Source organism: Hemicordylus capensis, chromosome 1, assembly GCF_027244095.1.
Source record: "Hemicordylus capensis ecotype Gifberg chromosome 1, rHemCap1.1.pri, whole genome shotgun sequence".
In the NCBI taxonomy this organism is placed as follows: domain Eukaryota; kingdom Metazoa; phylum Chordata; class Lepidosauria; order Squamata; family Cordylidae; genus Hemicordylus; species Hemicordylus capensis.
In genome coordinates, this window is record NC_069657.1 from 186,980,628 (window position 1) to 187,002,933 (window position 22,306).

At 44.1% G+C, this 22,306-nt stretch overlaps 1 protein-coding gene across 10 annotated transcripts in view; it reads left to right on the forward strand.

Annotated features, from left to right (window-relative positions):
• The window catches only part of TANC1 (tetratricopeptide repeat, ankyrin repeat and coiled-coil containing 1), a 225,385-nt gene that overhangs the window by 17,373 nt on the left and 185,706 nt on the right, over positions 1-22,306 (forward strand). For 3 of the 10 annotated variants that reach the window (XM_053260237.1, XM_053260253.1, XM_053260246.1), the window contains exon 1: positions 6,703-6,887. The exons of 1 other annotated variant lie outside the window; for it this stretch is intronic. In XM_053260237.1, the coding sequence (XP_053116212.1) occupies positions 6,729-6,887 (159 nt within the window). In that variant the 5' untranslated portion in view covers positions 6,703-6,728. Of the gene's footprint in view, positions 1-5,898; positions 6,414-6,495; positions 6,550-6,583; positions 6,661-6,702; positions 6,888-8,669; positions 8,694-22,306 lie in introns of those variants that run through there. 6 more of the 10 variants (XM_053260307.1, XM_053260270.1, XM_053260337.1 and 3 more) reach the window with 6 other exon arrangements.

Below are 22,306 nucleotides of genomic sequence, written 5' to 3' on the forward strand. Positions count from 1 at the left end.
CCTCGTTCTTTGATGTTAGAAATCAGAGAATCGTCTTAAATTCAGAGTCACCTTCTATTCAAGTAAATACAGTACAGGTTCAGTACAGATAGGTGAAATCTCAAGGCAATCACCTCCCAAATGTAGTATCCACTTTTACATTGCGAGCCCTGTCTTTTCTATGGAAAGTGCCACGCACCCACCCACCTCATTTATTTATTTATCTATATATGAATGTTGGTTCCCACATTTCCAGTTGTGTGATAAGGAACCACACCAGGGAGCGTGGGAAGCTTCTGTGCAAACATGCCTCAAGAAGCAGCTGTATCTAATGAAAGCTCCATTGTTCTAAAGGATATGGTTAGGCTCTCGGCTTATACCCTCAAGAACATTTAGGGGCAGCTGCTTGCACTGCACCAAAACTGGCAATAATTTGCCACCAACTGCAGTGACTTAAGGCTACCACAGTATTGGACAAAATGAATCTCCGCCAAGCTGTGCAGCACAAGAAGAGGAATTCATCTGAGTGGCCAGTTCTAATTGAAATAGTCCCCACAAAGGAATGTAACCAAAAGAGCAGCTAAGTTGTGTAACCAGAAACCAGACTAGAAACTAGTGAAAATAAATGGCCAGGAACAAAGATGCAGTAGGGCAGGGAGGATATTTCTAAACTCCCCAAGATGGAGCTGCCTTTTGCTGCTGTAATTCCTAGCTCTGGCTGTGACTGTTGATAACTTGAACAGATCTCTCAAAACTCTGAATCTTTACAAGGGAAATTTGAGAATCCGAAAGCAGACATAACTCCCATTAAAGAAAGCTCCTTTTGGCTCAGACAAATTATCTGAATAAATCAGTGGAAGAAGCAGAGGAGGGGGAAATCCTAAGTGAACAAACAGCTGTGGAACCAGCCCCTCCCAGGAGGAAGCTATTGAAGACAGCAAACTTATTTTTCACTTGATGCCATCAAAAGTATTAGAGTACTGTGGAGACAGGCTGAAAACGTTCAGAATTAAGTTGTAGCTTAAAATATCCAGATTCCAAACTTTCCTGTGAGGCTTTTGAGCCTAATCTAATCTAATCTTGTATATTGGGAGTACCTCATGCCTCATTTATTTAGACACTGATAAATTCTCTCACTTCTGAAAGGTAGCTAAAGGATCCTGCCCAATCAGTCTGCTGGATTTAAAACTCTCATTGTTAACAAGTCTCAGGTTTCAGAGACAAAGACAGTGCAGTTAAATGCCAGATGCAAGAAAATCCAGACACCAACTTGGTCACTCAGACAAACAATAAATTAATTATTCTCTTAAGAATGTTGCTTTAGCTTTACTAATCCAAACTCAGTTGAACACATGCAGTAAAGCGGTTGATATCTCGGAACTGTTATCCTGAAATACCCACCCACTGTCTTTGTGAATAAGAAATTCCAGAGTATTTCAACCACACCTCCTTGAGTTCCCACATATCTATGGACATGTAAACTTTCCCAACCGAGATAGCCTTCTCCTATTGTTTACAGGATCTATTAATATAGGATGAAAGGAAGAGGAGGAGTCAGAATCTTCTAATCTTGCCAAGGGTTGTTATGTCTCTTTTGCTTCAGTCTGAGTCATCCTTGGAATATGTAAGCAAATCAGAGCTTGGAGTAAGTTGTTTTCCTAAGGTAAATTGCCATTTAAACAGGCAGAATGCCAGAATCCATTACTCTTGGAATCCATTCCTGATCCCAAACAGTTTCCAACAGTTCTCCTCCTTCACCAGCAGCTTGTTCAGGATAGCAACTGCACTGACACCAAGCTAAACAATCAGGGTGAGGTGATCACCTCAGGTGTGGAGTGCAGGAGGCAGCAAGTGCCAGGCCTCCACCACCATCACAGATGCTACTCTGCTGTCCCCTGCCACCAGCCTCCCTCAGCCTGCTGGGATACACTGTTCAATTTCCCCTCCTTGCCCCTCTGGGGTGGACCTTTTCTCTCCCTACCCCAACTTGAGCTAGGAACACCCCTGCCAGACTTGATCAGAGTGCTCCCATGTCACCGCTGCTGCCTCTGCCTCTGAATACCTAGAGCCTACCCCCCCCATCTATCCTGTTATCTTGGCCCCATGCCCTTTAAGCTGACTGCCCATCGAATTAAACATTGAATAAAAGATAGCTCCTCTGAGCTGCCACATACAGAATGTTACTAGCAGATACCACTGGCATTCTGCATAGATATGTCCCTATCTTCCATTGGAAACATCCCTCTCCTGAATATTTTATTGTGCGAAGGGCAGCTTCCCTCACTGGATGCTACGCAGAATCGGCTCTGTCCTTGTCAGCAACAGCTGGTTAGAAACTTGTGTAGCCCCAGCATTCTGTCCCATCTGTGCCTTGAAATAGTAATACTTCAGGGCTATTCTGATGATCAGCAAAAATTGGGCTAGCCTCCAGATTGTGAGACCCGGCTCTAATAATATGTATGTCTTGTGTGGCATCATTTTAATACATGCCATTTGACAAGTAGTGAGAAGACCAGCCTCTGTCCCCGTGGGCTCACAATCTAATGTCAACACAAGGGAGGCAAGAGGATGGGGAAGATAGTGGAAGCAAGTTTAAATTGGAGAAGTATATGCATGGAAAAGCTGGATGCAATGCACATATGTGCAAGGCACAGAGAACCAGCATGGTGTAGTGATTAGAGTGCTGGACTAGGACCATGGAGACCCGAGTTCAAATCCCCATTCAGCCATGATACTTGCTGGGTGATGCTGGGCCAGTCACTTCTCTTTCAGCCTAACCTACTTCACAGGGTTGTTGTGAGGAGAAACTTAAGTATGTAGTACACTGCTCTGGGCTCCTTGGAGGAAGAGCGGGATATAACGTGTAAATAAATAAATAAATATTTAAGGTGACTCCCAAGTACTCTTTTAAGACTTTCCAATTTGTTACATAAAAACATTGTTTAAAATGTTTTTAAAAGCATGTTAAAAACAAATGTTTCAGCATCAAACACCAACCTCAGTGTTGTTCCTCCATCTTCTGTGGATCACCTGCTTATAATGTTCACAGCTTTAATTACACACACTAATTTCAATCAAACAAATGAAGTAAACAGGTGCATTGGGGCGGGGGAGACAAGAGATAAAGGGAACCAAGGTCATACAGCTGTGTGTCTGTATTCCTACATTACATACTACTTAATAGCAAATATACTTCATGGTCTTCTTTAACTCTTCCCTGCCATTTACACTGGGTTTGAGTTTACCTCTCTCTATATATAGCCTCTCTAATCTTTTTTCAGACTGGTTACAGAAAAGGCCAAGGAACAAGAGATATCATTACTGATGCATGCTGGATAACTGAGAAAGCCAAATAATACCAAAAAGAAGTCAATATGTGCTTTATTGACTACAGAAAGGCCTTTGATTGCGTCAACCATGTCAAGCCTTAGGAAAATGGGCGTCCCAGAACATCTCATTGTTCTCATGAGAAAACTATACACAGGACAGGAGTCCACAGTCCAGACGCAACATGGTGAAGACATGGCCTTTGTGGCTGAGGATGATGGGAGTTGTAGTCCAACAACATCTGGGGGCCAAAGGTTAAGAAACCCTGAGCTAGGACATGAGTCACCGTGACTGAGTGTACTTCTTTCCATGCAGGGATTTGGAGAAAAGAGATGGAGAGGAAAGCAATGCACTCAGCCCCAGTCAGACTTGCTGCCCCTGGGTCTCAGAAGAGTCTGTTTGTGGGGCCCTCAAGAAGGGAGAAGGAATGGAAAGGTGACTCACGGCCTGGAGTAGGGATGTGCATGGAACTGGCGGGGGCCGGTTCAACAGTGGAGGGTGTCTAACTTTAAGAGTGTTACACTTAACTCCCTGCCACATTTTCCCTGCCAGTGCTCGGTTTTCCAGAAGTCTTTTGGGTCAGCAGCATAACCCCCTGCTGCCCCATTTGCCCCATTGTTCGGATGTGACCGGAAGTCGTGAGCGCACTCGTAAGAATGCTTGTCAAGCGTGTTGACACTCACAGGCGCACACACTACTTCCAGTCACAACCCAACAATGGGGCAAACGGGGTGGCAGGGAGGTATGCTGCTGCCCTAGTGCCGGCAGGGTAAACACAGTACGGGGGGAGGGAGGAGTGCACCTTCCCTCGCCCTTAGAGTTAGACACCCTCCAACGATGAACCAGCAGAACTGCCAGTCTGTCAGACCGGTTAGGAGTCTCTTAAAGGGCCTCCAAACTGGTTCTGTGCACATCCCTAGCCTGGAGGAAGCATGAAGAGGCCGGGTGGGGGGGGAGGGGTGCGTTGCTCAGTGTTCTTCAGACCATCTCCTCGGCCACCACGAGGCAGCACACTTCCCAGCCTACCAGTCCCCACTGGGAAGTAGGGGTGTGCCAAACTGGTTCAGATCAAACCAGGTTCAATTCAAACTAGCCCAGTTTGAACTCAACGCCTAACATAACCCTATTATATTACTGATGACATAGAGTTAACAGTGAGTTCACTGCAGGGAGTACAGATTGTTTGGAGCACTAAACACTAAAGAAAACACTAAAGCATGATAAAAAACACTAAAGCCAGGGACTTGTTTTTATGATTATTCTCAGCAAATTGTGACTATGAAATTGTAAAATGCAGTCAATAGGTTAGCAGTCAATAGGTTAGCTGTCCAATATGTCTAAGAGAATCAGAACCTTAATTAAACTATCAGAACCCTATTTTATTTATTTATTTATTTAACATTTTATATCCCGCTCTTCCTCCAAGGAGCCCAGAGCAGTGTACTACATACATAAGTTTCTCCTCACAACAACCCTGTGAAGTAGGTTCGGCTGAGAGAGAAGTGACTGGCCCAGAGTCACAAGTCTCATGGCTGAATGGGGATCTGAACTCAGGTCTCCCCAGTCCTAGTCCAGCACTCTAATCACTACACCACACTGGCTCCTTTTAAACTATTAAAACAAAAATAAGAGCTGAATTTGATAAAATAATTGAAATGTATACTAGAATATGTATTAGTTTTGGATAACACATCCATTTTCAAGTAGCATCTTTTCAAAGCAAAAATAAATAAATAAATAAATAAAATGCATTTAATAGAACTAGAGACAATTCTAGTCTTTAATACCGAGGCAGTATGATTGCTCCATCACTGTGGTGAGCAATCCATTAAAGAATCACTATTTTCATAAATAAATTACATGACCTCAAACTCCACAATAAAGAAATATGAATGTATCTCTTAAAAACAAATCTTTCTGTGCAGAATGAAAGGAAAATTAGTATATGTCAAATTCAAAATTAGCTTTAAAATGTTTGCAAGGTAGTATGCAAAATATGAGTTTCAAGAAGTATTGAACATTAAAAACCAAACTAAAATATGTTTTACTTGGAGGACTAGAAATCTAAAAGCCATCAATTACTTGAAGGCAGACAATAACGTACAAAAGGGCAATTTTATGGCAACACTTAAAGATTGCTCCTTCAGCAAAGAAATATTTTATTTTTGTATTGTATATCACGAAAACCTGAAAATGTCTTTGCTTTTAAATCCCAACGATTTACACAGTTCAGTGATACTCTAAAACCCTCAGGTAAAAACTTGAGACTAACTGAAGCAGTGAACTTGAAACACATACAATAGCTTACAGAACATGTAGGTCACATTACCGGTTGCAACATGCAACACGAACAACGCGCTGCACAGATACGAGAGAGAGACCATGTCGCTGCAATAAGCCTTTTATCTGCTGCTTTTAACACGGAAAGCAGAAAAAAAGGTCTCTCTATCCAGACACGTGTCAGTCAGCTATTGATGTGACGCCCCCCGCGTCCAATCCCTGAACCTAAGCTCTCTTGAATGTCACCCCTTTGACTTCTAGTCTGCATTGTTGACCATGGCAAGGGAGGAGGGAAGCCAAGGGCCGGGTCCCTCAGCCTGGCTTGCCCTGCAATCCTGCTGAGCCCCTTCCCGCTAATTGGTCCCAGATGGCTTTGCCTCTTTCCGAGCAACAGGAACTTTGGCCACTCGGGGGAGAAAGGGTGCGGGGAGGAATGGAGAGGGAGGAAAGGAAGGGGGCTGCCTGCGCCCAGTGGGGCTTGGGCTGGCTGACCCTAGGAGGCTAAGCTCCGCCAGCCAGCCCCGACCAACCCAGACACGAGGTGCAGGGGAGAGATAGCGAAGAAGAAGCTGCTGCTGCTGCAAGGCATCCATCGCAACCTGGGAGCGCCCTCGCCGTCTCCCCTCCCCCAGCATGAGGTTGGCTGGCTGTTCAGGGAAGGCGGCCTGAGGGAGAAATGCGGAAGGCGGGGACTGCTGCCGCCTGCTTCCAATGAGCTCATCCTGCTTGCTCTGCCTGGCTGGCGCTGCTGGGAGAGTCCCGCTCGGGACACACACCGAGAGAGCCTGCCTGGAGCGCCTTTCGGGCGCTGGACTCCCAGCAAGGCGGTGAGTGCCCGCTATCCGGGGACGGGGTGGCGCTTCCCACCCCGCACCCCGCGCTCCCGCCCCGGTGGTCTCCGGGGTCGGGGTTTGCAGGGACTTCTTTCTTTCGGAGGGACCGCGCTTAGGAGGAAGCAAAAGTGTGAGCCGAAGTTTCTGCCTAGGGAATCTGCAGGGGCATGTCTGTGAAGGAGCCGGAGCTCCCCACAGGGTCTCCGACTGGGCGCGGAGACACCCAGGGGAGGGCGCCCTGGTGTGTGTGGGGCAAGGATGGGGAGGAGGGTCTGCAGCCATCAGTTGTTGTGGGCACAGAGGACTGGCATGGACGAGGAGGGGGGCTTCCGAGGGCCTGGGCGGGGCGTGGGAATCTGCCTGCCACTCGGACGCAAGGAGGCTGAGAATGCCCAGAGGACACCCACTTGCATTGAATTACTCCCAGGGGGGCCTCGGATAAGATGGGTGCCCTGGAAACCTAGTGTTGTAAGGAACAGCGAAAGTCCTAACGCTTCCTGCCTCCTATTTTACAGTTCTCTGTCTGTGTGTGGTGTGTGTGTGTACACGGGGTCACAAAAATGTGTAGACGTGTGTCTTTTGCTATCTTGTGCTTGTGGGAAAATTGGCTAATGTGTTAATTACACGTGTGTGCGTGTGATATACAGAAGTGACATCCATATAGGGGAAAACGTGGTGTGTGAAATATCTATGAAGGGCTTCATTCTCGCTAGGGCTGAGTGGTGTGTCTCCGAACACGTGCAGTGTGTCTTTTCTTTACCACTGAGTGAGTAATGGCAGTTTGTCTCAACACATCTGGGATTAGGGGAGAGGGTTTCAGTGTCAGAGAGTGTAGTTTCCAGGCATGTTTCTACCGTTCAGTTTTCTTTTGAGAATTAAACAGTAGTAGGGGAGGTCTCGACTGCACTTTTCTTGTGAGCTACAATACGAGACTAAAGTGGAGATAGTGTGTATGTTGACAGTCCCAGAAGAATAGAGATTTAGAGGAACCCAAGCTTGCTGGCATTGGGGGGAAATGTCAAGAGATTACACCTGGAGGCCCAAGCAAGGGAAGTGTCAAATGGCACTACTGTTTCCAAAGGAGAATGTTCTAGGCTCTTGTATGAAAAGATGAAGAATTCCTTTGGCAGACAGAACATCAGCAAAGGGAGAAGGGCATGCTAAAATATTTTCCCAGATAAGCTTAAATACTATGTTGGCAGTAAAGAAACCTGATCTGGAATGATATGGCTTGTTTTGTTTTGTGAGAATACCAGGGAATTCTAGAACCTGTTTTGACACTTGCTTGATGAAACCAGTACAAAATTATTTTTTGTGTGGGGTATCTGTAGCCAAAAAGAGAGAGGTAAAAATAAACGACAGTGTCAGATGACATGTTCCTGCTTAGGTTGCTTTGTCTCTAAACAATTAGAAAGGCTGGGTGTGACAGAACTGGCCAGAAAGGGTGGGGAAACATTTTGGGATGGCCTGTGAAGAAGGGAGGGATGTCTAAGTTAGTCACTTCTTCAGGTTAAGAACAGGTTACTTCTGCTTCTGTCCAGTTCTGCGCCATTCCTGCTCCCCTGAGAATAGGGAACAATTCACTTGCTTGAGCAGTATGGGTATGCTTTTTAAAAACATAGTTCTTGTCCTTCAGATATCCCTGCTGTTGCCCATGTTGCTCACTCTTCTTGTAGCACACAGTAGTTTGGATAGGCAGTAGTTTAGACTAGATGATGTCCTGACCTCTTTCAGCCCCTATGATTCTTAATTGTTTTGTCTTTCATATGTGTTTATGATTCTCAGTGGCTTTGGAAAGAAGGCAGCGAGGGGGGCAAAGATGACATAATTTTTCATGTTTCTTTAATTTGCAGTTTTTGTAAATTATTTCAATCTTTTTTTTTTTTGCCAGAGGGAAAGGAAGAGGCAGTCTTACCTGTGTAGTTAAGATTTGTTGTATCACAACATCCCCTTTAAAACAAAAAACAAAACGCTAGTGCAAAACTGGTGGTGTGAAATGAGTGTGAACGCATACATGATGGAGCAGTGCTCAGCAGTGTTAAGAGCCACTGCTGTGCATCTGTGCATGGGAAGTTCTCAAAGGTACTTTGCATACCACGGGTGGCAAATGAATCGCCTGAACATGACCACCCTTAGCATTTGTGTGGTGCATTTTGAATGTTCAAAGTGTTTCATATATATTCTCAGTAGTTCTCACAACAGCCCTATAAGGAAACTGCAGGTGAAAGAGAGAAGACAATTTGTCTAAGGCTACCTCAAGAGTTCATGGCAAGGGTGAGTGCCTTTAGTTTGCAGCCCAGTCTAAGACTCCTTCTACATTCACAATTGGTTACTACTAACTATAGTTTTAACTCTTGTAAGGGAATGTTTTCAACAGCTAATGCTGAAGTATTTCCAGTCGTGTGCTAAATCTCAAAATTTTGCGTGAGGTGGTGTTTTAGTGGCCCTTGTTTGCTCTTCTTGTGTATACATGAGCAGTTAAAGAGGAAATAACTGCTGGCGGTGTTCTTGATATTACTATGGACCTCAAGCAAGCGCACAGAATGGTGAAGCTGGTGATGGTGGAAAAAAAAGAGATTTGGTTTGTCTCTGCTGCTGTTTTTCCCATTTCTTCCTGCCCTGTGGCAGCAGCCAAAGTGGCACTTCAATAATATACTTGGGAAGGAAAGTATTCCTGCTTGGCAAAAGAGTTACTGCTTTACTAATGGGAAAACCAGCAATTTCTTTCTAATAGCAGGCCTCTTCTGATTGCTAGGAGCAAAGGAATTTGCTAGGAAGGCACTCATAATATTTCTGTATATGCTTTACTTAGCCAGTCCATTTAAAAGCCTTGTGAACAGATTAGACAGTACATTCCAGTTGTTTGAAAAGTTCCTCTGTTAGCCAAAACTTGTTTGTATCTTTTAAAATAAAATAATAAGATAATATCAAGTTTGTAGTAGTAAAGGAAATAAATATGGTATCTTACATCCTTCAGAATTTCCTCTAACGTGTTGTGTTTTTTGCTGCCAAATACAGAACTATTCTGAGACTTCCTCATTGCTGTGATTTGAGTATCAGTACTAGTAGATAAATGGGTGATGGTATTTTATTTAAATTGGTTGTTATAGGGAAAACAAATCTGAAAAATGCTATTGGTATATAGGGCAAGCCTATAGCTTTAGCAGTGCTTATGGAGCTTTATTTTGCTTGATGCTATAAAGTGCCAGTTGTTCTGCTTTCTTGGTTTAGCTAACCACTGGAATGTCCAAACGATGATAAATTAGGTCCACTGGAGAGCCAAAGCATACTTGGTTCTTTTCCAAATTTGCTAACTTCCCATAACTGCCTGTAGGAAAGAGACATTTTGTGTCTTTAGCTGGAGTCTTGTATAGTTGATGCCATGGCAACTCTGAATTGGAGGGCATCGCTTTAAAGTCAGCTGAAGAATCTTTACTGAACTGTATATTTTAAAGAAGGAATTTCATAGTGTGTAAATATCTCTTCCTGAATTACGGTGTCAAGCCACTTACTGGTTAATACAGAATGGATTTGAATGTTTAAAACTGTTTCATACATAGTCTATAAACAGTCTGCAGCCTAAACAGGTACTGGCGGAGAACTAAAAATATGACCAATCTGACTAGATTATCTGTAAGAGATAGTCTCAGTGAGGAAGTGACCCAGTGGAGAAAGTGTCAAACTCCCTTTGTATATCTGACTAGGAAGATGCCTTTAATTATGACCATGAGGGGGGATGAATGGAAGGAGAACTTGTATATTGGGTGGAATGGGTGCCTCGTGTGTGTCTGTGTGCTTTGCATACATTTTCCTGTAGGATCCCGTGTCCAGGCTGCTCCGTGTCAGAGATGGAGGGTCCATACAGTATTGCTCTGAATTAGCAGGGTTAGTGAGTGAAGTGTGTTCTCTTCCTATGAGTGAGTGGCATCCATTCACTTATATGAGAGGGAATTAGCCTCCCACCCCTGGCCTCACTGGCATGGACAATGAGAGGTGGGAACAATGTCTACCAGCGACTGAGCAGCTTTATGGTACATGGCCTTGATTCCCCCAGATTGCTTTGCCAGAGAGGTAGCCTCATGGCTGCAGAAACTAGCTCCCAGGACTGACTTGCTGTGGCATTTTTCAAGCCCTGTCAGTGATGTACAGAAATTTGATCCTTGCAAAGATCTGCACATGCCATTCAAACCTGTCGCATGATTGACTTGGTGGCTAGTTCTGTATGATGCAGATTAGGCCTGCGCATGGGCTGAAATGTCAGATTCTGACCCGACAGTGGCAATGTCAGGGGAGGCCGTGGTGGTGTGTCAGGCTGGAGCTCCAACGTGTCTTTCAGATCTGTCAGGATACCTCCCCCGCCTTGCCCTGCTCCCTCTCTGCCCCCCCTTTACCTGGTAGCAGATGTGGGCAGAAGATAGGGTGGAGAAAGGGTGACCGCTATGTTGGAGTTCTGGAATGAAAGTAGGGAAGCTTCCAACAGTTCTGACTTGTCTGATAATACCCGGCAGAGAATGTTGTGTCCAACATGTTGTGTAAATTTAATATATATTTCAGGTATCAATAAAATCTTCTGAGATCACATATTTTGGGTGGCATCCAAACCTGCAAGTGGGAGGGGAGCACAACTCTTCTTCCTGGAAGGAATTTCTGTCAGTGCTGCACTGCAGTGCCAAAGGCTTGCATGCCACCTTTCACTGTAGCCTTAGGCACTGAACAACTGGTTCATTGCTCAATATGTGTCCCATTATGTACTTTTAAAAGAGGATCTTTATTGGTAAGCTACAATAGAATGAATCATGTTAATGTTCTCTTGTTTTCTTCTTTAAGAGGATGCATGAAATTTGTAGGGCTGCAACCTTTAATTGGTGTATTAAATTGGCTGAATCTTTAGTTGGTTGACTGGTGAAGGTAAACTTTAATGGACAGGGCTCCATTAAATATGAGGGCACTCTCGTCTAATTATTTTGATGCAATTTTGGTGCTGTCATGTTACTGAACAGGGAATGAAAAAGAGGATGATAAATATGCCTCTTCTGCCTTTCGAAGACTGGCAACTTGGTTTTGTTTTTGTTTTTAGTTCTTTCAAACTCCCTTCAATATTTCAGAGACCTATATAAAGGTGGTGGTGGGGTGTGTGTGTGTTTGGTAGTAGCAGCTTTATTTAAATTAAATCATTGGTTAAAAGGCAAGTGATCTAGTTGATAAAGTTCATTCATTAACAACTATAGTAATTTCAGATTAACAATCCTATGTAAAACATGACAAGTTGTCTACTTATCCGTTCTGTGTGCATTTCCCCTTCTTCCTGTCCTTTTAAATTTGATTATACTTTAAAAAGTATAATTCTCAGTGCAATATAAATACTGTTCTTTCGTACTGATGGACTCAGTCATCTAAATATTATATCCCTATAGTTGCCCTTAAAAGGCCTGGCATCAGCTACCAATGGGAGGTGCTGAGATTGCTGTCTTGAGGCTTAATTGACTGATGACACAAAATGTTTGTGACAGGAAATCTGATCTGTGCTGTTTCAGTAAAAATAGCATATTTTCTCTCTGATTTGTTTATCTCTGAATTTTATTGTCATACCTTGGCTTAAGAACCTGTGCTTTGATTTTTTGTTTCATGAATGTATAATGGGGTAGATGCTGGCAGTCTTCCTTTGAAAAACAGCGAATACTGTCCTGCCTCCCCTGCTCTAGATTAATTCCATTCTCAGGGCGTAACTTTCTGTTCTTGGGAATCCATTCTCTACATTATATAAAATATGATAAATGATTTGGCATTAATGTGGTAATACTGTGTAACTATCTTTTGTTTGCCTTAGCCACAGGATAACAGTGCTTGGCCAAACCCTTATCTAACTAGCTTGACAAAGTTATGTGTTTGATTAAACTTCTCAAAAGATGCTTTGAGTGTGATTCTGCCAGAGTCAAGCACTTGTTTTATCAATGGGATATACAAGTACTTAACTAACATTCTTGTGTCCTTCATGTGCGGTTTGTCACTTGTTTTTTTGTAAATGTCATCAAAAGGAAAGCAGGTCACTTCAGAGCAGGGCTTGGCGTTTTGCACCCTACATCTGTTGAAATAACTTGATATGGTACTTTTGGTACCCTATAATACCCTATCCTTTCATGCACCTTTCTAAGAGAAAATGAACTCTAGTAAGGTCCAAGGGTGGCTGTGATACGAATGTTTTGGTGAAATAAAACAGAACCCAACAAAGGTGTCCACAGTCATAGGTAGCCTGGGTAAAGGCAGGTGGAACGAATTTTGCAAATGAGAAGTGAGGGATGGGGGAAAGACAGTGTGATGTCTTGGCCCACTCCCTTTCCTGGAACCTAGTCAATGCTACATCTGCCCCAGCTTCTCTAACATAATGCTTCTCATTTCAACGGAGTCAAAAATGGAGCAGGAAGGTCTCTTGGTGTTTGTCCTGTGCTTTGATTTCATTTGCTCTGTTCTGTTGTTTTAGACCTACTTGGATCTTGTGGTCAAAAAGTGGGGCAGTAATACTAAAACAAATAAAATCTCCCCTCCCCACTTTTCAAATTGCCATATCAAAGAAATCTGTGTCCATCTATGTATTAGGAGCTGGTTCATACTAAAATGCTTACCCTATGAGTGCACAATTCTGCCGAGAAAATAAAAGCTTGTTTGTGCGTACCTAAAATATGGCTCTAAACTGTGCACCAAAGGTTGAAAACAGTCCTGTTATCGGATGGGGAAGTGTGTTTAGTGTAAGCAAGGTAGAACTCACAAATGTGCCAGTTGTGGTGTTCTCAGTGCATTGAATTTAGTGTTAAGAATTGTAATAGAGGTTTGTTGGAAGAGAAATGGCCTGAGCTATATCTCGCCTGAATCTATAGTCATTGCACTTTGGTTACATAGCGATGACTCTACCAACAGGGATGTGCACCACCAATAGGCTTGGCATCCATGGGCAGGGATCAGTTCCTCTAAAAAGGAGGAACGCAGGTGTTTACCTGCTCCTCCACTGCCCCGCTGCTCATCTAGGACCTGTGCAAGCATGCAAATGACTGTGTGCGGCTGCTTTCTGGTTCCCAGCAGCCTGCGCATTATGTCAGCATGCACACTACACACATTTCCATCCTGAGGCACCAAACCGGTTCGGTTACATCCCTGTCTACCAAGGTAAGTGTGACACCTTTGTGCTCAGCTAAACTCTATCTTATATGGATATAGCATCCTCATGAATATTAGATTAAAATGTACTCTGATGCATTTGTCTTTAACATAGCTCATTGATGTCACCTACTGAAAGAAAAACTATGTGTATACGTACGTACGTACGTACATGTGTGTGTGTGTGTGTATGCACATACAAGGCCTATCCATCTTGCATCAGTTAGGGTATGACTTGCTCACCTTGCCTTTTAATTAATAGGCTCTTTGAGTTCAATGAACTGTTGTGCCCAGTTTTCCCACTCATTCCACAGACATTAATAGCCTGAATCTAGTCCAGGCTTCTGTTTCCAACAGTGGTCAGTCAGCAGGGCATGAAGGCAATGACTTTCCCCTTAGGGTAGATTAATTTAAATAAATTAAATATTCATAATCTGTGCAATTCTTAATCTAAAAGCACTGTCCCTGTTTCATGATTTTACATAGAAAAGTGGGCTTTAAGTAAGCCCACGTAGTTATGCATGCCTGGTTGCATCTAAATGAACATCCAGTTGAAAGTAATTCACTGGGGATAGGTAACATCTGCATTTGCATGTGCATCTACAGGCATGGATTGGATGGGCATTCAGCTCTGCATATGAAAGCAAATGTCACTTCACTTGCTTGCTCTGCATTATTTTCATTTGGATGTGTATCCACATACTTGGGAAAGTAGTCATGTGCAACTAGAGCTGATTTGGGGTGAGTCAGTCTGATAGAGGGTCATGAATACAGTTCTAAGAATCTGGGTATAGACTTCACTATGTTCATATTGTATTCAGACACTTTCAAACTAGTTTGAGAGACTTAATATAACTCAAAGTAACGAACAAGCCCAAATTAAAAAATCTTAAGAGATAAAGAACCACCTGTTTCCTGTTCTATAAAAGCTTCTTTTCATGGATGTGATCTTTAACTACTCATTGGCTTCCTTTTGGCAAGTATTTACATGCCTGGTTTGGCCGGTTAAGAGCTTAATATAAGTGTCCAAATATGAAAGAGTAGGCTTGTAAGCTATAGTAACTTTCGGGACTGTTGTGGTGTTTTCCGTACTTAAGGCACACCCACACTTTGCTTCTACATGAGGTTGGGATGTGTTTACAGTGCTTCCGAGCCCCCAGTGTTTGTGCTCAGGGTGTTCACCTCTTGCTTGTAAGTCATCCCCATAGCGAAGATTGTGGGGGCTGCGTGACCAGTGTTCTTTTTCTCAATGCAAGTGTGCCTCCAAAGACTAGGCTATTTGCTGTACAGTGCCAGGTTTAGGAACACAGGAAGCTGCCATAAACCTTGTCAGACCATTGGTCCATCTAGATTAGTAGTGTCTACACAGACTGGCAGCGGCTTCTCCAAGGTTGCAGGCAAGAGTCTTTCTCAGCCCTATCTTGGAGATGCCAGGGAGGGAACTTGGAACCTTCTGCATGCAAGCAGGCAATGCTCTTCCCAGAGTAGCCCTACTCCCATCCCCTAAGGGGAATTTTCTCTAGTGCTCACATGAAGTCTCCCATTCAAATGCACCCAGGGTGGACCCTGCTTAGCAAACAGGACAATTACTGTTTGCTACTACAAGACCAGGTCTCCTCCCTTGGAAGACTGTCAGTCCTAAATACATCTGCCATTCTTTCTTCACGACTGTATTTGGCTACTGTCTACTTGTTGCTCTTCTTAGACTTCAGCATTGGCAACATTACTGTGTGAGTTTTACTTCAATAGAAAACCTCAACAGAAATATTTATATGATGATTGAGCTTTCTAGGCTTACTCTGATCTGACTTTTTTCTGTTCCTCTGCAGCGGGGAAATGACTTGACTAGCAAGCCATAGGCTGCCGGTTCGAAGCCCTGTTGGTAGGTTTCCGAGACTATGGGGAACACCTATATCTGGCAGCAGTGATATAGGAAGATGCTGAAAGGCATCATCTCATTCTGTGTGGAAGGAGGCAATGGTAAACCCTTCCTGTATTCTACCAAAGACAACCACAGGGCTCTGTGGGTGCCAGGAATTGACACCGACTCGATGGCACACTTTATCTCTTCTACAAGCATCTCCCGAAGATGGCAATTTCTGCCAGTGTGTGAACCAGCACTTGCCCCCCACCCCACCTCGAAACTGCTGGCTTACTACTGAAATACAAATGGTACATCATTGCAGGATTTTTTTATTTTTGCCATTTTACTGTTTTGTATAAAACCCGATTTAGTAGCTGCTGAGAGATGCAGTAGTTTTTCCAAGTGGACTAAGGGGAAATAGCCTTAAAGGAGGCATAAGACCTCATGCTTTTTTCATTGTACAAATTCACAAGCAAGCGGTCCTTTATACAGACCCACAAGAAAGCCAGGCAATGCAAAACAAATTGAAAAGTCATTGTCTTGCTTTCCACCACTGAGAAACCACAAGTAACCTAGCAAGTTACTACTCCCCCTTTTCTGAAACTCATTGCAAGCTGATATGCCTCTTGTTCTAAGACACTAATTTAAATGACAAAGACTGATAAATTGAATCACAAGATCACTGTCATAAATCATTTCAGTATTTTTCGTCCAGGAAAATGTGTGTATATGTTATGTAGGGGCTATGACCTCAAACAGAGGGCAGGACCAAAAACTTGACTTCAGGCTGGTGCTGCTCGCTGATTTCTGGCCACAAGTCTTTGTTAGGCATTCCAATGAACAAGTGATTGGCTCTCTGTGAGTCTCCCTGGGTGGGTCACATGATCCACAGGTAAGTAAGTAGAAGTTGCTGGGCAATGCACGCTCCTGGCGGGTATGTTCTCTGAACTTGATGAACATCATCAGGAGAAGGTATAACCTCCCTAAATGCCTGCCTGGAGGCAGTGATGGGCTGGATGAGAGATAAGCTGAGGCTGAATCCAGATAAGACGGAGGTACTTATTGTGCGGGGTCAGAACTCTGGAGATGATTTTGATCTGCCAGTTCTGGATGGGGTCACACTTCCCCAGAAGGAACAGGTACGTAGTCTGGGGGTGCTTCTGGACACAAAACTCCCCCTGATGTCCCAGATTGAGACCTTTTATCAGTTTCGGCTGATGCACCAGCTGTGTTTTCTTGAGATAAATGACCTCAGAACGGTAGTACATCTGCTGGTCACCTCCAGACTTGATTACTGCAATGCACTTTATGCGGGGCTGCCTTTGTATGTAGTCCGGAAACTGCAGTTGGTCCAGAATGCTGCAGCCAGGTTGGTCTCTGGGTCATCTCAGAGAGACCATATCACTCTTCACTGGCTGCCGATAAGTTTCCAGGCAAAAGACAAGGTTTGGGTTATAACTTATAAAGCCCTAAACAGCTTGGGCTCTGGGTATTTAAGAGAACGCCTTCTTCACTGTAAACCACACTGAGCATTGAGATCATCTGGAGAGGTTTGTCTGCAGTAGCCACCGGCTCGTCTGGTGGCTACTCAGGGACAGGCCTTCTCCGTTGCTGCTCTGAGGCTTTGGAACACACTTCCTGCTGAAAGAAGAGCCTCCCTATCTCTTACAACTTTTAAAAAGGCAGTCAAGACACAATTGTTGTGTCTAGGCTTTTAATTAGGTATTGTTTTAATTGTGTTTTAAATAGCTACAATAATTTAAAATTTAAAATGTTTTACCTTTTTATTTGTTTTATTGTTTTGTTGTAAACCACCCAGAGACTTGCGTTTTGGGCGGTATACAAATGTGTTAATAAATACACCTGCCCACTTCCAGTTTCCAAATCCTCTGCTCGACTTTGCCCAACATTCGCCTGAGTTCCGTAACCAAGATTTGAAGTTGGATTAAGAATGTCAGGTGAAAATGAGTAGAGGACTTTGGAACTGGTGGTGGGCAGATTTGGACGACACGTTCTCAAGGAGTGCCCACTCCCTGGGAACCACTGGTTCCTTCCTATCTACTTGTTGGCAGATCATGTGAACCCACACTCTTTTTATTTTTTTCCACTCCAGGAGGTAGCTGTTGTGTTTGCTTTTGCAAACGCAAAGGAAAGGAAAGGACAGTAGCGGCTGGTGTGGGCACTGCCAGTGGAGTCAGCAAGAGGCATCTTTAAGGGTAAATTAACAGGTGCTTACCTCCACTTCTGCCACACCTGAACACAGCTCAGAGCAGCAGCATGCCGCCCAGCACCCCCTGCGGAGGGGGATCCCCTCTGCCACTCACCTGGCTGCTGGCGGGAGATTGGCTCTGCGGAGGCCAGATGAGTGGTGGAGGTGATCTCCCCCCTTGCAAGGGGTGCTGGGTGGCATGCTGCTACTCCAAGCGGTGTTCAGGTGTGGCAAGAACGGAGGTAAGCACCTGTTAATTTACTCTTAAAGGTGCCTCTCGCCATCTCCCCCCTCCCAGTGGCTCCCCCACCAGCCACTAGGGATGTGCACGGAACCACGGAGGCGTGGTCCGTAATTGAGGGGAGTGTGGCTTTAAGGGTGGGGGGGTAGTACTTCTCTCCCCCCCCCAGCCGCTCTTCCCCCTCCGGCTCTGGACTTTTGTAAAACGTTTTTGGGGCGGCAGAGTTCCTCCCTGCCGCCCCTGCCCCTGTCGTTGTCATCTGCTGCTGGCGCGTGTATGCCACATACATCATTGTGACGTATGCGACAGGTGCATGTGTGGCGCCAGCTTTTACTACTTGTACAATTGAGAGACAACAACGGGGGCAGGGGCAGCAGGGAGGAACTCTGCCGCCCCAAAAACATTTTACAAAAGTCCAGCGCCGGAGGGGGAAGAGCGGCGGGGGTGGGGGGAAGTACTGCCCCCCGCCCTTAAAGCCACACTCCCCCACCCCGCCAGACCGGCCGAATTCTGGACCGGTCCGGAGGCCTCTTGCATGGCCCCAGACCAGTCCGTGCACACCCCTACCACCCAGTACTTGGAAAAGATGGTATGGAAGGAGGAACAAACAGGCACCCAGAAGTCTAGCTATAAAGCTAGAGTTGGGAGAAAAAAGAACTGCAGTGGGAGGGGCTTTTTTTGAGTACATTAAGGAAGAAAAGACCAGATGGCCTGCTGTCACATAATGGCTCCTCCCACCTTGATACTTTGTGTTTGATTCAGCTGCCTTTAATTGTATTTCTCCACTCTTTCCACCTTGTGGTTATATCATGGGTACTTTCAAGGTGATACAGAAATGTAGTTAATGGAAAAGTAACACCCAAGGGCCAAACTCAATGGGTTGTTGGAAAGCCATGGTTGGATCCCTTATCTCTTTCCCCCTCTTCCCAGCCACTGCTCTTTCTCAATTAAAAAGTAGCTAAAGGGGCCCCTGGATTGACATGAAACTGACTGCAGTGCTGGAGAAAGGTGTAACTCTTGTTTATTTTCCTGATCTAAATCTGCCCCTCAGCACTTTATGGGGCAAATAGCCCAATTTAGTCTGGGAAAAATACCATCCCAAACTGGATTGGGACTATTCTATGGTCCCAAATCAATTTGGGCTTACTGTGGCTCCTTTTTAAAAGGACTGGAGACGAGTCATTGATTTCCCAATTTTTTTTTTAGTTTGGTCCATATTTGCCACATTACTCAAACTGAGCGTAGAGGAACAAGAAAACTTGCTAGGGTGAATTTCTATTGAAATTGTCCAGTCTTTTTTTTTTTTTTTTAAGCATCTTCCCAATACGTTAGGATATTTACCTGAGTTTCAAGCATGGTGAGAGTGTGCACTGCTAAATAAATAACTTTGGAAAACACTAATGAGGTAGTATAACATGCAACAGCACTGTTTGCATATTATGCCACCTCATTGGTGTTTTCCAAAGTTATTTATTTTATTTCAGTGGAAAATAACCCTGGTTTCTGGCACTTTGCAAACATGGACTCCATTTCTAACATTTTGCCAGGCAATGACTGACAGCCAGACTAAGTTGCTTGTGAAGAGTCCCATTGAAAGTTAGTCATGATAATCGTGTCTCGTTAATTTCTGTGGGATGACTCATGAGTAACTTAGTCTGGACATCAGCCAATGTTGTGAATAGGTGACTAGCAGTGTTCTCTAACCTTTTTCGTGTGTGGAATGAGGTTTGTTCTGGGTGGCAGTTCAGGGTGGTGTGTGCCCACACGCATTCAGAGTGGGACCTTCCTGATTCAATCTGAGCAGGATCTAAAATTAACTGAGCGGACATCAAAAAGCTTGTGTGCACATGCGCATGTCTTAGAGGGAACACATGACTAGACATGCGGAATAAGGTAGTCTTCTGGTTGCCCAAAAACTGGATTCATGGCGATGTCAAGCTGCCTCCATTAGTAGCTGCCTGGGATGCCCTCCCCATGTGGAGAGGGTCTGCCTTTGAAAACGAGTGCCTACAGGTGACACTGAAGTGTTTCAGAGCAACTAGCTTTGGGCAGAAAGCAAAGAAGCTAGAGGAGGAAGGAAATGGAAGTCTTAATATGTTTTTGAATCTTCTTGTGGAGAATCTCTGAATTCTCAGGTTGCTGACTAAACCGCCACTTCTCTGGGGTGCCTTCCCAGTCAGGAGAGAGGGCACAGCAGAACCTGCTCCATAATCCTGGCACAGGGCTGTGATTATGTGGCATATTCTGGTGTTTGTGAAGCTTATGCTCTGTTAGTGAGCTCAGTTTCTCAGGGGAGGGGGCAAAGGGATGAGAACGCTGCCTGTCCATGGCTGGATTCTCTCTCCTGTCCAGCCTTGGTAATGGCATTCTGTGACATAGTTGCTTGGTGTGAGTCTTCTGTTTGCACATCTAAGGTAATCAAGAATGTGGATGGAGTTACAGGGCCTCTCATTCCACAGAGGGTGTCAACACATTTTACATTGTCATGTGCAAAGCAGTGCCACAAGCTGTGCTGTGCAATGGCATTTTAGCATAAGCTTGTGACAAGATTCCTGCAGAAAGAGTAATGCCTTTTTACATTAAAAAAAAAAATTGTAGAGAACATTGCATTTTGCCAGTAAGCTACTTTGAAATACACTATTTTAGGTTGGTTGGTTTGAACTTGAAGGGAGACATGTTGCCTGTATCTTTCATATTCTGACTTTTGATTTTGAAAAATATTGTTTGATGGGTAACCATGGATAAGGAATAGTACATTCTTGCTTGAAGTGCAAATGTTATGTTAATACACAGGATGCTCCTGTCAGGGAGTTGTGTAAATTTTTAGCCTACTTCCCAGTAGGCTTATGAAAGCACCTGGCATTCTGTGTGTGTGTGTGTGTGTGTGTGTGTGTGTGTGTCCGTGTCCCATCAACTTTGCAATGCTTGGACCAATATGAACAGCTGTACATTGGGTACAGCTGTAGGGAAACATTGGGACACCTCAATGGTGTAGTTTGTGATGATGTCATCCAGCTCAATTCAAGATGGCAGACTTTTGAGGCGCAAACTTAGGTAAACTTTTGAGGCGCAAGTGGGCTAACTTGTGAACCACCTAACTGATTTGAACCAAATTTGCTGCAGGTGTAGGGACACCTCAACAGTGTAGTTTGTAATGATGCCATCCACGTTGATTCAAGATGTCAGGCACATGAATGTTTTGAGGTACAAGTAGGAACCCATTTGGACTACATCTGGTACAGTTGTAGGGAACAATAAATGCATCGTTTGTGATGATGTCATCCACTCCAATTCAAGATGATGGATGCATGAAAGTTTGAGTAAAAATGGGTTAGCTTGTGAACTGCTTAACCAGTCTGGAGCAAATTTAGTCCAGTTGTAGGGATAGTGAAACTAAAGTAGGCAGATTAGTTCTTACTAGAACAACCTGTCATATTTATATACAGTACAGGTGGCCCTCGTTATCCACAGTCCTAGCACCCATGGTTTTGCATATCTGCAGTTGGGCCATAGAGACCCAGTTTCTTTATTCGTGTGGAGAAAATTGGGTTATTTTTGTAGTTCTTGAGTGGCCAGAAATGACTTCAGATGTCATTTCCTTTCACCATTTTGTGAATCCTTTTTCTGCAAATAATAAAGATTTTAAAAAAGCCCTCAAAAATAAAACAAAACTGGAGAATTTGGAAGTTTGGGGGGCATTGCTGGAGAGCAAGATACAACACTCAATTCTGCTCCCCTCTGCCTTCTCTTGTGATTTTCAGCACCCTTCTGTGTGTGCTTGGGAACCTAAACCCCCCCCCATCCACATGGGGTTAAGATCTCTTTATTCGTGGTCTTGTTATCTGCAGAAATAGGTGGGAACGGAACCCCCATGAATAAAGAGGGGCTCCTGTATATATGGATTTTGAATGTGCATCCTCATTCTCCCTGTAAAGGTTCACTTCACTGGTAGGTGTACATCTAAACTCATGTTCTCTGTGTGTAAGACACATGTAGAAGCAGGAATTGGTTGAGGGGCAAGCGTGCATTTCTTGATGCTAATGTGCAGGGCAACCTTAATTTCTCTTATGTTTCTTGATTAAGAAAGTGTAGGAATGTCAGTATGCTGTGTTGCCTATCTGAAAAATGGCAAAATCAGGAATTTTTATCAGATTATGGTGGTTAATTTTGTTTAAAATGTTTATTTAGCCAGCAAGGTATAGGAAATTATCTGTGAGTGTTGGTTAGTTTAGTTAAATGAAAGTCTTACAGGAGAGAAGCTGGAACTTGTTAGTAACTGAAGAAACGCCCTTACAGAGAGGTGTGTTTGTGCAGGATTGTATATGAATGAGAACTCTGTAGTGTTATAGCTGGAGGAACTGTTGGAAACCATATTTGCTTTTAGTGTAGTTGTAAAACATTTGTATGTCATAGCACCCTGCCAC